Genomic DNA, 14,670 nt, shown 5'->3' with positions numbered 1-14,670 from the left:
GGAGAATATTCAGTTTATCCTCCAAGGATAGCGCTTTGCGCTTTCTTGATGCCATCTTGCTGTATTTACGTGCTGAACGGTTGGCACGCGCCAGGTGGGCGATTGAGTGCGCTGGACGCATGTGCACACGACCGCGGAACGAATTCACAGCCGGAAAATACACGCGGAAAGAGTCCTAAGCTCGGCAATCGTGAATTCAGTCGCACACACACCAACCGCACAAAGGATGGAGCATGGAGTAATGAAAGAAAGCAAGACTCAAAAAAAAAAAGCGCAACTACTGCTGCTGATGATGATGATGCAGCCTGCCCAAGCATCACTAGTGCCCTCTGTAGACACGCCAGCAACGCTAGGCCAAGCCAGGCCAAGTCAACTCGTCGAAAAAGTAAACATGGCCGTCTCTGCTTGTTTTTCGGGTTGGCTTGGGGTGCGAGTTCACAACGTATCATGCGGGAACGTGTCCCAAGCTATGACGTAACAGCGGGGTTTCTAATACATGGAAGTCTATGAGAGTCATGCTGGGACTCGACCACAAGGACGTAGCAGCCGGGAAAAGGCAGCACCCGGGAACGCAACAGCGGGGTTCTACTGTATAACACAGGCTGACCTTAGCAACAACTTGGAACATGGAACGTCTGCTCGTGCACCTGATGTACTTACCTATTTCGACTTGATAGATTCAAATGTCGAGTCTACCACTTCGATGCGTTATAGACTCGAACCCGGATATATCGAACCCAGATATATATCGAATTTTGGTTATATCGAACTCACAGAATATCCCCTTGAAAATCCCATGTAAAAGTATAGGAAAGCGGCGTCATATATCGAAAATTTCACCGGTCGTTCGATATATCGAACTCCGCATCACGCCCCGGAAAGTGTTCCCCAAAGAAGATTGCATCACCCTCGGCCCTTTGCCGCGTGCCGTTTTCAAGCCACACGCGGAAGGAATGAGAGGGGACAGTTCGGCGACGGCTGGTCTAGGGCAGCGCCGCGCCCATACCCTAAAGGCGCACGCATCTGCCGTTATCATTTCCCCCGCGTTGGCACGTGACGTTTGCAAGCCATGTGCGTGAATGAACCAGAGAGAACCGGTGGAAACGAGAGGGGAAAAACGCGACAGAGCAAAGCGCAAGGGTGTGCCCATTCTTTTGCCGAGCTATCTCTCTCCTTCCTCTTTCCCGGCCTTTGTTCGCAGTAGCACGCGCTACGCATGCGCCAAGCCAGCTCAGCCCGTTCTCAGACAGAACGTCGGACGCTTTCTCCAGCGTGTGTTGTGAACCCTCTGCGTGCGGCGGCTGGCATGGCTATGGCGCCTGCGGACATTAAGAAGTGGCAGATCTCTCTCTCTCTCTCTCTTATTTTTTATTTTTTTTTTTGCAAGAGTCGTTCATTCTTATTGTTGTGCTGTAAGCGCGACGTAGTGTAAGATATGGCAGCTGCGAACGTTAAAAAGCGGCAGGGATTTTTTTTTTTTTTTTGCAGTAGTCGTTTATTCTTGCATGTATGAATCGACGAAAGCATGCAGTGAACTGCGATCATGACACCGGCTTTTAGCATTTTTCGCTTCAAACGGCATTTACAGCTGTCGCACTTTCCAATGATTTTGTGGCAGTGGACTGTGCCCGCCTCAAGCACGGCGTGATAAATCGAACCAGGCTTGTGCAATCAAGCCATCACAGGCACTCTGCCAAGTTTGCTCCCCGCCACCGCAGGAGCTATCAAAAGATAAACACGCTGTGACATTATCGCTGCGCAGCATCTTGGCACGCTGCCGAGAAATGAGCTGCGGACCAGACGACCGAAACGGAGTGGCGCGCGCCATCGACATGCAAGCGAAAACGCTTGCGATTTCTGCCGCAGCGAAACAGAAACCTTGTTTTGAGTTGCCGCAGTGGCTCGAGCGGCAAGAGGCACGCAGTTCCAACAAGTTGGAAATTTCTCGCTCTGTCGCTGCCGCTCGTCGCTGAGATGGCTCAATCGCTTGCACTTGAGCGAGCTGGCCTTAATGCTTTCTTTTTCCAAATTCTTGGGTGCAAAAGTGGAGGGTGGGTTCATTATGCGAGTGAGTTGAATACGCGACAAATACGGTATCGTTTTTTCGCATCGTAAGTGTCGCTACAAGCCGATTTCTGTATATCGAATTATCGATATATCGAACTATTTCGCGATCTCCTTCGAGTTCGATATATTCGGGTTCGACTGTATATCAGATCAGTGATACTAATTTGGAGTTCAGATTATTGGGCACATTTCCAGTCCCTATTCTCTGCATATCTATCTATTTATTTATTTAGAATACACCTCATAGCCCCCAGATATGGGGTATTACATGATCCTTTTTGATCCTATGACTGGGCTGATAAAATCCTGAGCACTGGTTATTTTGTCTTTAAAAAGGCACCTTCAGACCACAATAACGCGCCCTGACAAGCTTGGTGCCAAGTGCCACTTCCGTGCTTTTTGCTTACTGTGGGATCGCAGCCTACTGCAGCGCCACCTCGACCACCTTGTTTGTTTGTAAACATGGAGGAGGTCAGGGGTGGAAGCAGGCTCGAGCATTTTGGAACAGCTTTATGATACAGACAGATGGCACAGAAGGGTATACCATCCTTCAGCTTTACTTCACTGCCTCCTGCCAATAGTTCATCATTCTTTGCAAGAGCAATGCTGGAGCTCATTTTTTATATCTTGGCAGTAGGACGCAAGCTCCAACACTCCTGACAAGTTTCCTGGTGACTGACAGCTTTGGCGTACCAACCCATAACGCTTCAAGTACGATTTTGTCTGATGCAGGTCTGACGTGCTTGTCATGGACAAAGGGACTCGATGAAAAAGTACTGGCTTGTTTTCATAGTAAAAGCATTACAAAGTCTTTTGTATTTTTTGCGGCCGGACAAGTTTCCTAAAGACTCACGGTAGTTTACTCTATCTGCTTCGTTTGCTGCTCTTGCTACTTACTCCACTGGTGATTCAAAAGGCTGGAAGGTGCTATACGTCACATGCATAGTGCATTTTTTCGCAATTAATTATCTCTAATCACCTGTGGCTCATACTAAATTTACTTACGAACTAATATTTATTATTATGCTCCATGCTTCCTTCCCTTACAAAAATTTCATTTATATTGAGCCCAGTGCAAGATGCACTGCGCGTATATCTTTGCCCCCGGTGCTATGACATTGTTCCCGTGTTCCGCCAAATTTGATGGCAGAATATTGAGGGTGCCGATTTGGAGCAGTTTTGGAGCAATATTGCATTTTGGAGCAGGATGGAGCAGGGAAAGCAGTCTGGAGCAGAATGAAGCAATAGAAGCAGTGCTTCCACCTGTATGACGCGAAAGCGTAAACAATACTAGCCCACATATAAATGAGAACAGTTCAATGCTGCTAAACCGAATGTAGAGCGAAAGCATTAGCTGCCAGTTACCCAGAGTTCGTCTTCTTCGCGGCTGTTCAAGGTCAAACGTGGCCCTTCCCGGGACTAAGCGACGGGCAGAAATCAGGCGTAGTATTGTTGTGCACATATGCACCATAGCCTCATCAAATATTTTGCAGCCAACCTGTGCATATGCGCCTTTGAGTCTGTGGGAGGCAGCACGCCGGATGGGATGAGATGCACACGTGACTTCATAATGTAAGATGATGTCAGTGTAGGCACAATGGTGCCCTGGCTTTGCAGCACTGGCATGAAAGCTTAACCAAAGAAAATGTGTTGCCACAAAACAGCTTCCCCGTAGTTCTCCACGGTGGCATGCAGAAGCTATCTTGTAGGAACCTGAGCAAATTGGAGTTCTGGGCCAGTTGGTAGGTAATGATTTACAGGGAGGCTTAGCGTGAGACAGACGAGGACAAGAGAGGGACTCAGGACGAGTGCTTAACTTACAGCTAAAATTGCAAGCGGAAAAAAAATGCTCTCATCCTGAAAATAAGTTCATAAAGGAGGCCCCTACATGATTTACAAGGAGGCTTAGCGTGAGACAGACGAGGACAAGAGAGGGACTCAGGACGAGCGCTTAACTTACAACTAAAATTGGAAGCGGGAAAAAAATGCGCTCGTCCCCAAAAAAAGTTCATAAAGGAGGCCCCTACATGATTTAAAGGGAGGCTCAGCGTGAGACAAAGACAAGAGAGGGACTCAGGATGAGCACTTAATTTACAACTAAAATTGGAAGCAGATTAAAAATGCACTCCTCCTAAAAAAAAGTTCATAAGGGAGGCTCCTACATGATGGACAAGAGAGAGACTCAGGACGAGCACTTAACTTACAATTAAAATTGGAAGCAGATAAAAAATGCACTCCTGAAAAAAAGTTCATAAAGGAGGCCCCTACATGATTTACAAGGAGGCTTAGCGTGAGACAGATGAGGACGAGCGCTTAACTTACAAACTAAAATTGGAAGTGGAAAAAAAGATGTGCTCATCCTGAGTCCCTCTCTTGTCCTTGTCTGTCTCACGCTAAGCCTCCCTGTAAGTCACGTAGGAGCTTGCTTTATGAACTTTTTTTTTCCTGAAAGTGCCCCGTGATTGCCTCCCGAGTGCCGTGCCTCAGGTTAGCCGTGGTTTGCCGTCACTGAGAAAGAACACCTTAACCAAAGTACAGGTGAACCATTCATCTTAAAGCTATTTTTTTTTTCTTTTCTTTTACATTCAGTCCTAGAGGAAAGCAAGCTACATTCTTGCACTGTTTATCTCATTCAAGTTCATCTTGACGGGACTCTCCTGTGTGTAGGAAGCAAGGTAATGCACCAGTGAATACCAATCTGCTTTTATATACTAGTAGTCCTCAAAATGACGTTGGCTTGAACCTTTTGCCGAAAAATTTATATGAGATTTATATTTATACACTTTGTTCTCAGACCTTTAAACAACTGTGCTGCCAGTATGTGCATATCTGCATGTGCCTCAAATAAACATTGGGAGTAATTCTGCACCACACCAGTATAGGTGGTGCTCACTCACCTCCAGCTGTCGGATACAGGGCTGGCTCTTGCGGGGCACAAAGAACACATGGAACTCCTTCCGCTGCCCTGACTGTCGGGCCTGCCTGGGAGAGAGAGAGAGGGGACATTTCATGCCCCCGAGGAGGAGAAAGAAACCACACCAAAAACGGCCGCCCAAGTATGCTGGCCCTTCTTTAAAGGGACACTAAAGAGAAAAATGAAATGGGCTAGCATCGATAGAATGCCAGCTCCCGGTTACAAAAAAAGCTACTCTTACGGAAAACAGAGCTGTTATAAGGTAGCAAAGAGGAAGAACAGGAATACAGGTATCACTGCCACAGCCGAGACTCTCAACTACAAATCATGTGACGCGCAAGGGATCCCGGAGGCTGACAAATGCAAATTACGTTGCCCATTTGAATGCGGTTGTCGATTTTGTCTCGAATATGATAACATGCTTTTATCACACGTAAACGACGGCGAAAAGGCAACGTAAATGCTGCAAGGCAAATATAAAAATATACTCATTTCGTCCGCTTGTCAATAGATGCTGCTAGTCTCTCAGCTAGCATGGCGCTACAGGCGTCTACTTCAGTTTCGGTTACGTTCAGGCATTTTGTGCGTGCTCAGATAGCAGTTTGGTTTGGGCCTGTGGCGCCTGAAATACAAGCTCGGAGTAGCAGATGCGCCTACCCTAAGTGTGTATCAAATGAAGATCATGACTCAGCACGCACCTGCGAAGTATTCTCCGCTCCCCGCGCGCCAGCAATCATGGAGTCTCTTCTTGTGTCATAGTGTGCGTCATCCTACCCTACTATGTAGTAGAAGAAAACAGTTTGAATTCGAGCGGCGGGAACAAAAAGAACCTCAACTTCTTATCGCAATATCTCAGCACTAATTCGATTTTTCGCTGCCAGATATGCGGCGACAGTGTCACCAAATGCCGTTTATTAGATTTTGATAGCATATTTGGGTGTCATTAGTGCACCTTTAATGTCCTTCCCAGCGCCCTCATGGAGACGACCTGTTCAGGTGCAAACACTGACAGGCCATCATGACAGATTACTATGAATGCAGTACCATTCTCCACAAGAAACAAGCCTACAAAACAAAAAAGAAAACACAACCACCACACTAAGCTAAAAACAAAAAGAGATTCAAAAGAAACAAGCCCAAGCCATGCTGTCTGTCTGCAAACACTGCAACACGCATCAATGAAGATATATGAAGCTGAGACGCTGCTTCCTGAGCAGTCATATTTGTGGGAAAAATTACTGGGGTGCACTCTAGTCTCTTTAAGTGCAGAAATGCAAAGGCATTGCGAGGTTCAGGCCTAGCTTCCTTCTTCATCATCATCATCAGCATCATCATCAGCCTGATTATACCCACTGCAGGGCGAAGGCCTCTCCCATATTAATCCAATTAACCCGGTCCTGTGCTAGCTGCATCCCCTTCACCCCTGTGAACTTCTTAACCTCATCCGCCCACCTAACTCTTTGCCAACCCCTGCTACGCTTTCTTTCTCTCGGAATCCAGATTGTTGCCCTAAGCGACTATTGATTATCCTTTCTTCGCGCTACATGTCCTGCCCATTTCTTCTTCTTGATTTCCACTAGAGTGTCAGTGACTTTGGTTATTTCTCTGACCCACTCTGCACGCTTCCTATCTCTTAACGTTACCCCTACCATTTTTCGTTCCATAGCCCTCTGCGTTGTCCTCAACTTAAGTAGAACCCTCTTGGTTAGCCTCCACATTTCAGCCCCATAGGTGAGTACAGGTAAGATGCAACTGTTTTATACTTTCTTCTTGAGCGATACCAGTAAGCTTCTAGTCATAATCAGTGAGTACTTGCTAAATGCACTGTATCCCAACCTTATTCTTCCCGTTATTTCCTTTTCATGGTCTGGATCTGTGGTTACTACCTGTCCTACGAAGACATATTCGTCTTCTACTTGCAGTGCTTCGCTACCTAACGGTTTCAATGTAAAGGGTTTTGTCAATTACTGACGTTGACTGAGAGCCAGGGTTTTATAAAACTAATCATGGGAGGCTGTGGCCAATTACTGCACCAGGGTGGCCAACTCCTGTTCTGGTAAGGAAGTGCATTGCCGGAGGTGTTCACCGGCATCAGGTCGCACCCCAAACTTATTTATGCAATTCCATCGACACGCGGAATCTTTTTTTTTAATCCAATGGAGAATCCGCCTTTTTCACAAAATACGGTGCCCTCTGGACTGCTGCTGGTTGAAAACGTTCTTGGCGCCAGCGGAATGACGGCGTGTGTTCTGGACAGCTACCACCATCTGTCGCATACGCCTCTCAAGAATATTAACTACACAAGGTCTCCGAGATCAGTTACGGCTGCGTCGATCACGCAGGCCACGAACTGCGCATGTGCAGCTTGGGCTGGTGGTTTGTTTTCAACCAGGGGAGAGGCGCGCATGCGCAGAGCGGCCTTGTGAAAAAGGCGGATTGCGCGGCATCGGGATTCAACTGCGGTCCTCTTGCGGACGTTCTACCTCTACGCCATCGGTAGCTTCATTACGACCTCATTTCTGTGTTTCGCCGCTTTTCCAACGCGTACACAACTTACTAGACTATTTTATCAGCGTTCTTAATTTTTTTATATCTTGTTTTCTTTTTTTCTAACTTATTTTCATTTCTTATTTTCTGTTGTTACTTTTATTTTCCACCTTTTACTTTCTTTTAGTGGCATGCTGTATTTTTCAGTTTACATTTATTTCCAGGTGTTTTATTTTTACCTGTGTACTTCACATATCAGTCTTATCCCTTTTTTTTCCCTTTCCCTGAATACTCTTCAGCGTCCCTTACACTAGAGAAGAGCTACACATTTGCAGGAAGTGGGCATAGAGCAGTGGTTACCACGCCTGGATGGGACAAAGAAGGATGTTGGTTAGAGTCCTGGCATGAAATTTTTTTTTTTTATTTGATGACACATGCTGCTCATGGTCATGTCACTCAAGAGGCAAGGAATGCTTTCACACTAAAACACAAACCCAAGGACAATAAGGTGTTGTGGATGCTAGCCGAATGCTACATAAGGACATCTTAGCTGCTAACTGCAACCGATGTAGACAATTTCGCCGTGGCCAAGGTCTTTGTGTTGCCTGCCCAACACAGTCCAGGACGTGGCAAACATGCTGTAGCATCCCTTGTAAGGAGCTGGCAATAGATCATATCTTGGGGCAGCTGAACCACGCCAGTGATGCATCTTCAATTACATAGTCTACTGCACTACCACCACTATAGTGCTTCAATGTTATGCATGAATATCCCTTTTTATGGACACTGGCAAAAGTAGAAAATGACCACAAATATATATTTGAGTAGTTTCTACAGTACAATACTTGTACTAAATTCGGTAGCCTATAGTAATTGATTTTGTAAAAAAAGAAAAACTGCTATTCACACATAATTAGAACAAAAAATTTTAAGGAGGGTTCTAAAATGCTTCAAAAAACAAGAAATGTCATCTTCTTCAGCTTTTTCCCGGTTCCTTTAAACCCATGGGTGAGTGCCTTAATGATTACTTCTTTGCTGCTGAGAAACTCAGAGAGCGATGTCAATGCTGCCTCTTTTCCTCGCACCCAGTACGACTGCTTTGACCATGCTATGCCCACTGGAGGGCTTCTCCCGTATCCTCCTAATTAACCTGGCCCTGTGCCAGCTGCATCCATCTGATCCCTGCAAACTTCTTAATCAAGTCTTCCCACCTACCTTGCTACACTTTCCTTCCCTTGGAATTCAATTTGTCACCCTTAGCAACCATCGGTTACCCTGCCCATGCCCATTTCTTATCGGCTTCCACAAGAATGTCATTAACTCGAGTTATCCCTCTGATCCACTCTGCACGCTTCCTATCCCTTAACACACACCTAACATTTTCTGTTCCATAGCTCTCTGCATATTGCTCCACTTAAGTAGAAACGTTTTCGTTAGTCTCCATGTTTCAGCCCCATAGGCGAGTACCGGTAAGATGCAACTGTCATATACTTTCCTCTTGAGCCCTCCCGATAAGCTGCTAGTCATAATCTGCGAGTGCTTGCCAAATGCGCTCCATCCCAATCTTATTCTTGTTATTTCCCTTTCATGGTCTGGATCTGCGGTCACTACCTGTCCTAAGTAAACATATTCGTCTACCACTTCCAGTCCTTCAATAACTATTTTAAACTGCTGTTCCTCTCCGAGGCTGTTGAATGTTACCTTAGGTCACTACCTGTCCTAAGTAGACATATTCGTCTACCACTTCCAGTCCTTCAATAACTATTTTAAACTGCTGTTCCTCTCCGAGGCTGTTGAATGTTACCTTACAATCTAGGCCAACCTTTCTGCTCTTCCTGTCCAGGTCATAAATCATTCTTTGCAGTTCATTTCCAGAGCTACTTAGCAAAGCAATGACATCAGCAAATCACAGATAACTGAGGTATTCTCCAGGAACCCTTATCCCTAACTGCCCCCATCCCCAATTATCTGAATAGTTCCTCCAAGCAAGCTGTGAACAGTACTTGGGAAATGGTGTCTCCATGCCTAACACCATTTTTGTTTTGAATGGTTACATTATAGTGAGGCTTAACAGTATTGACTGTATAGGCAGTCAAATTGTACCAACACTTGCCTACAAGTAGCTGTTGTCCTCTGCAAATAAGGAGTACCTATGTATTGTCTTTGATAGTTCCTAGCACTAGCAGCTTTCTGCCAGCCAAATTATTCGGGTACGCTGCCCAGTTGTCAGAGTATCAGTCCAACAGGAATGCAACTGGGAAGGGTGCGGCTGCAAGCCAGTTGGTAAGGCGTGACCGACTTGAAAAACAATACAGACACAAGAAAAAGGTGTTCACTGTTCTTTGTGACAGGGGGGCCCTGTTGGTAAGGCATGAACAGCTCTAAAAGCAATACAAAAACACAAGAAAAGCAATACAAAGACGCAAGGAAAAGGTGTCCACTGTTCTTTGTACTTTGTGACAGGGGGGCCCTGTTGGTAAGGCATGACCGGCTTGAAAAACAATACGAAAACACATGAAAAATGTGTTCACTGTTCTTTGTATGTACTTTGTAACAGGGGGGCCCCGGCCTCGCAGCCACTCACTCGAGCACCTGGTCCGCGATGAGGTCCATGAGGGCCAGTCGGGGCCTCACCATGTAGATGACGTGCTGGGCAGTAGTGGTGACCGGCCGCTGGGCAGCCAGGTGGAACATCTGGGTCACCTGGTGGTCCTAAAGAGGAAACAATGATCCCACCTGCTGATTTCCGCACAAACAGGCAGGGTCAACTCCTACAAACATGCATATCCCCCAGAAATAGACAAAAGGTGACAAAGGCAGCCAGACTGTTGTCCTGCCGCTTCCTTCTGTCAAGCATGCTGATTGGGCCCAGATAATGCAAGGACCTCACTGGTGAGTAGCTCAATGTTTTGAAATATTGAGAATATTAGCGTTCCCTCTTGGTCCCGTTTGGGAAGGATGTCTTGAAGCCAATCCAGACATGCTAGCAAGCCCACTGCTCATCAGGATGACAGCGGCTAAGTTCATGTTTTTTTTGCTTCATAGAGCTTGTTTGAGGATGTGAAAAAAAAATTCGAACAGGCAAGTGAAACGGTGCGCAATTGCAGACTACAACACAGCAATCTACGTGCAAGCCCAGAATCCCGCGAACACAGAAAATGAAGGAGGAATACAACCCATGCCTCTGCAGATTCAGCGCAGGCAGGTGCGACCTGCCCGCACTGAACCTGCACTGCACTGAATCTGCACTGAATCGACCTGTCCGCACTGAATCTGCACTGCACTGTACTGAATCTGCACTGAATCTGCCCACACTGAAGCTGACCTGCCCTTGTCACTCCAAATTTTTGCCTGCAAAATTCCCTTCTATGAAATGATATGTAAGACATCAGAATGCATGAATCACTATGTGACACTCCCCTTTGACCATTATATAGTTATGCAATGTCCCTTGTGCACCTTTTAAGGAAACACAAATACACAAAACAAGTGGACTTTCTTCTCTCACGCTATTTCGGTTTCAAGAGCCAAACGACGGTCCAAGTTAACGGCAGCTTTAGATCAGGTTAAGCATAGAAGAAATTACAATATAATAGCTGATAAATTGCTTGCTGACATTACAATTCTTGAAGTGAGCTGGCTAAAGTGTCGTAGTAAACCAAAATAATTTTGAGTGCTTATACTCCTTTTTTTTTTCTTTCATAAGTCATATGGTTTTTAAAGTCGCAGTCATTACTCAAAGTTATAAATAAAGACAGCACAAGAGACATAATTTAGCTATTGCAGGTTGACACCACGTGGTGATCCAGTTATACCAATGTGTAATGCATCAACTGAAAGAAGAAAACAAAATCCTTCATTGATGCGGGTAACATTGCTGGTGCATTATTCATGGATCTCTTCAAAGCATTTCATTCCCTCAACCATACTATTCGATTCAGTGAACTTGACACCCTTAGTATATCTGGGCCTGCCCTTACAGTAATCAAAAGCTATTTGTTCGATAGAAAACAAGCTACATATTCAAAATTCAAGGCTACAAACATCGGACTTCTGCAATGTTCCCTCCTTGGTGCTTTCTTGTTTTTAACTTTATATTAATGACCTCACCATGTGCCATTATAATTCAAAATGTTTCCTTTACGCAGACAGCACGACCATCTTTTCTAATGACCTGCAGTTATGTAAACAAGCTGGTAGAAAAACTGAATAGTAATGCAGAGAAAGTACTGTACTGGTGCTGGAATAATCTGCTGTCCGTTAATGTATCCCAATATAGATTTATGATTTGCAACTCACCTCATGAAATTACTTGCGAAACTCCATCTGTTAGCATTAGCTAAAACTCAATCATTGCTTCTGATCATGTGTCCTTAAAGGTCTACGTGCGGAACTAGATAAACATCTTCAATTTCAGACTCACATCACATCTATTTAGTGCAAAATGGCTTGTGGTATTAGAGTACTAATTAAAGTTTGCCCGTATTTTGGTATCCCCACGCTCATTTCTCCTTATTACTTGTTCATCCACATCCACATTCAACATTGCATTTCATCTTCGGGAGACGCATACCCTTCACATTAATTTTCCCTGCAAATTATTCAAAATCAAGTTATACACATTATTACTTATAGTTTCCTTCAGGGTGTCGAATCGAATTAAGAATCGGACCGAAAACCGGAAACGAACTGAACCCGAATTTTTTTCACCATCTTGGAACTGAACCCGAACTGGAAAAAATTACAAGGGTTCGACACTGCTGAACCAAATATTGAGCGAAAGCATTAGCTGTGGGTGATCGAGCGTTCTTTTTCTTCTTCCTCAGCCCACATATAAAGCCCCGCTTTAACCAAGCCGTATGAAGGTGCCTTAGTGGCCTATAGGGGTAACCTGAATGCCAGGGTCCTAGCAGGCTGATTCTGACATGACCGTCTCATGTGAAACGAGAGACCCAAGTTGGCAGCTCCTGCCAGCCCACATCGCCTAGTGTTACATGGGGTGTGATGTCACAGCGTCACGTGGGTAAGACGTAACTGCGGCCGGGTCACGCGAAGGCTTGAAAGTGTGAGTAGTATAGCTTTCGCAATAAAAATCGAAGGAACCATTCTGAACCGGATCGCGGTACAGTTCCGACCGAAGTGGAAGAATAGACTAGGTGTCTGAACGGCGTCGCCTCCCCAACGGGCGATGGTGACGACCAATGATTCGTGACATTTTTAGAGCGCCGGTAGATGACACTGGCAGTTTATAGAGGGTCAGCAGATGCGTGGGCAGCGTCGGCGCGGGCTACTGCAGTTGGAGAAGAGGTAGCAGTCACTGCACTTGTTTTCGTGCCATGCGGCTTTCCTCGAATTTCTTCCCATTTTATTTTGCATCATGCGCTCGTGCATACTGCGGCGATGGGCAAAAGCTGTTTTCCTCCTCGCTGCTCTACTGCGTACAAATCCTGCTGAGAGAAATTCTCTCTCTACTCAGCACTGAAAGATGAAGAGCGGCTAAACGCGGGGCGATGCGCCTTACAGAGGAAGGATCAGCTTCTGCAACCAAATGACTATATGTGAGCGCCACTTCAGCGCCACTTCAAGCCTCACTGTGTGCAAGACTTGGGCAGCAGAGCACAATAGACATGTAAGCACACCTCGTCGAGCATTATTGGCTAAGGATGCCATCCCCACGAAATTACCCGACTCCCCTGCTTATCTGCCTAAAATGCTAAAAAGCCAAGCGACAGCGTCTTTCCCCAGCGAAAAAGAAAAATGGCTCAACTTGTGTCAGCCCCAGCTGCGACAATTCTGATGAGATACAGGAGCCCTGCATGCCGGTACCAGTGCGCAACGATTCCTGCGTGAACGAGACTGAAGTTCAAGAGGAAGCCGGGCCTTCTGTGGCATCTTCAACTTTCGAGGTGATGTTTGAGGACCTGTCACTCATACACCTGCCGTTCAAATCATGGGGATATCATCGATATATCATTGATATATCATATCAATGAGCAATGTAATTCTAGAGCTGGCACGTCCGAACCACTCTTCCAAGTCGGCACTTGTGGTTGCAGAGCAAAAGAAAACGGAGTTTGTCCTTTTGGGAGTATCAGTGCTGCTGGCTTTTTCAAAGCTCCACGGATTATTGAGATCGATGAGAGGATGGAGGTCCGTAGAGTATTGATAGGCAAGGCTGAACAGTTTATCGACAGTTGAAGATGTTTCATTTTTTTTACAGCACTTGCAAAATATCAAACTTCGTGCTGGTGGGCCAAGCACTGCTGAATACCCCGGAGCAGAACCAAGAAGTGCATCCATCGACATGAACAGCAAGTGGCGCCACAAGAAATGTGAATTCTGGGCCAAGCACTGCTGAATACCCCGGAGCAGAACCAAGAAGTGCATTCATCGACATGAACAGCAAGTGGCGCCACAAGAAAAGCGAATTCTGGTCCAAGCACTGCTGAATACCCCGGAGCAGAACCAAGAAGTGCATTCATCGACATGAACAGCAAGTGGCGCCACAAGAAATGTGAATTCTGGACCAAATACTGCTGAATACCCCGGAGCAAACCAAGTGCATCCATCGACATGTGAATTCATTCCGAGTGTGGATGCCTCAGTTTGCCAGAAATGTCTCAGCCTGTCAGACACGCTGCGGGTACATCAAACCCGGGTACTAAAAAAAAAGCAGTTCAAGGCCAGCTAGCATTCGCTTTTCATATTCACAACAAAGCAGTGAAAGGCTTGCTTCCCTGTGGCGAGTAAATTATGCCTTGAAAAGATCTAAAAATCACCTTTTTCATCTTCGTTATAAAGATCTTTCTCCTCAGCTTAAGGAAGCCCGTGAACACTTGTAAAACATTTCCGAGGAAGAGCTCAAGACCAAGCTTTGCAAGCTTGAGCTTCCAAGTGTGCAGCTGACTGCGATCAAGGAATGTCTAGTTGCAATGAGGATTGTCAACAAGAAAAAATGTCGCTACATTGAAGATTGCCTCCTGATGTGCCTCTTGTTACACATACGAAACCCATCAGCGTACACTTTCCTACGAGAGAACAATGTGTTTCCTCTTCCATGTGTGAAAACAGTGCGAAAATATCTCAGCATGATAACAGTGAAATCTGTCTTTGATAGCAGGTTTCTTCCGCATTTAAAAGGAAGATGTCTACCAAAGACTAGTATCAGTGCCATGGTATCTTTGTTTTCGACGAAACACGCG

The 14,670-nt window shown here is 45.7% G+C and overlaps 1 protein-coding gene across 1 annotated transcript in view; it reads right to left on the bottom strand.

Moving 5' to 3' along the window:
* The window catches only part of LOC146194319 (vacuolar protein sorting-associated protein 33A-like), a 149,031-nt gene that overhangs the window by 120,428 nt on the left and 13,933 nt on the right, over nucleotides 1-14,670 (bottom strand). The window contains exons 4-5 of the mRNA XM_084597348.1: nucleotides 10,053-10,180; nucleotides 4,965-5,049 (exon numbers count right to left, since the gene is read on the bottom strand). Of these exons, the coding sequence (XP_084453474.1) occupies nucleotides 4,965-5,049; nucleotides 10,053-10,180 (213 nt within the window). The remainder of the gene's footprint in view (nucleotides 1-4,964; nucleotides 5,050-10,052; nucleotides 10,181-14,670) is intronic.

This window comes from Amblyomma maculatum, chromosome 3 (genome assembly GCF_055883805.1).
Source record: "Amblyomma maculatum isolate TAMU_Amacu chromosome 3, ASM5588380v1, whole genome shotgun sequence".
Taxonomy (NCBI): domain Eukaryota; kingdom Metazoa; phylum Arthropoda; class Arachnida; order Ixodida; family Ixodidae; genus Amblyomma; species Amblyomma maculatum.
This window is presented reverse-complemented; position numbering and strand designations above follow the sequence as displayed.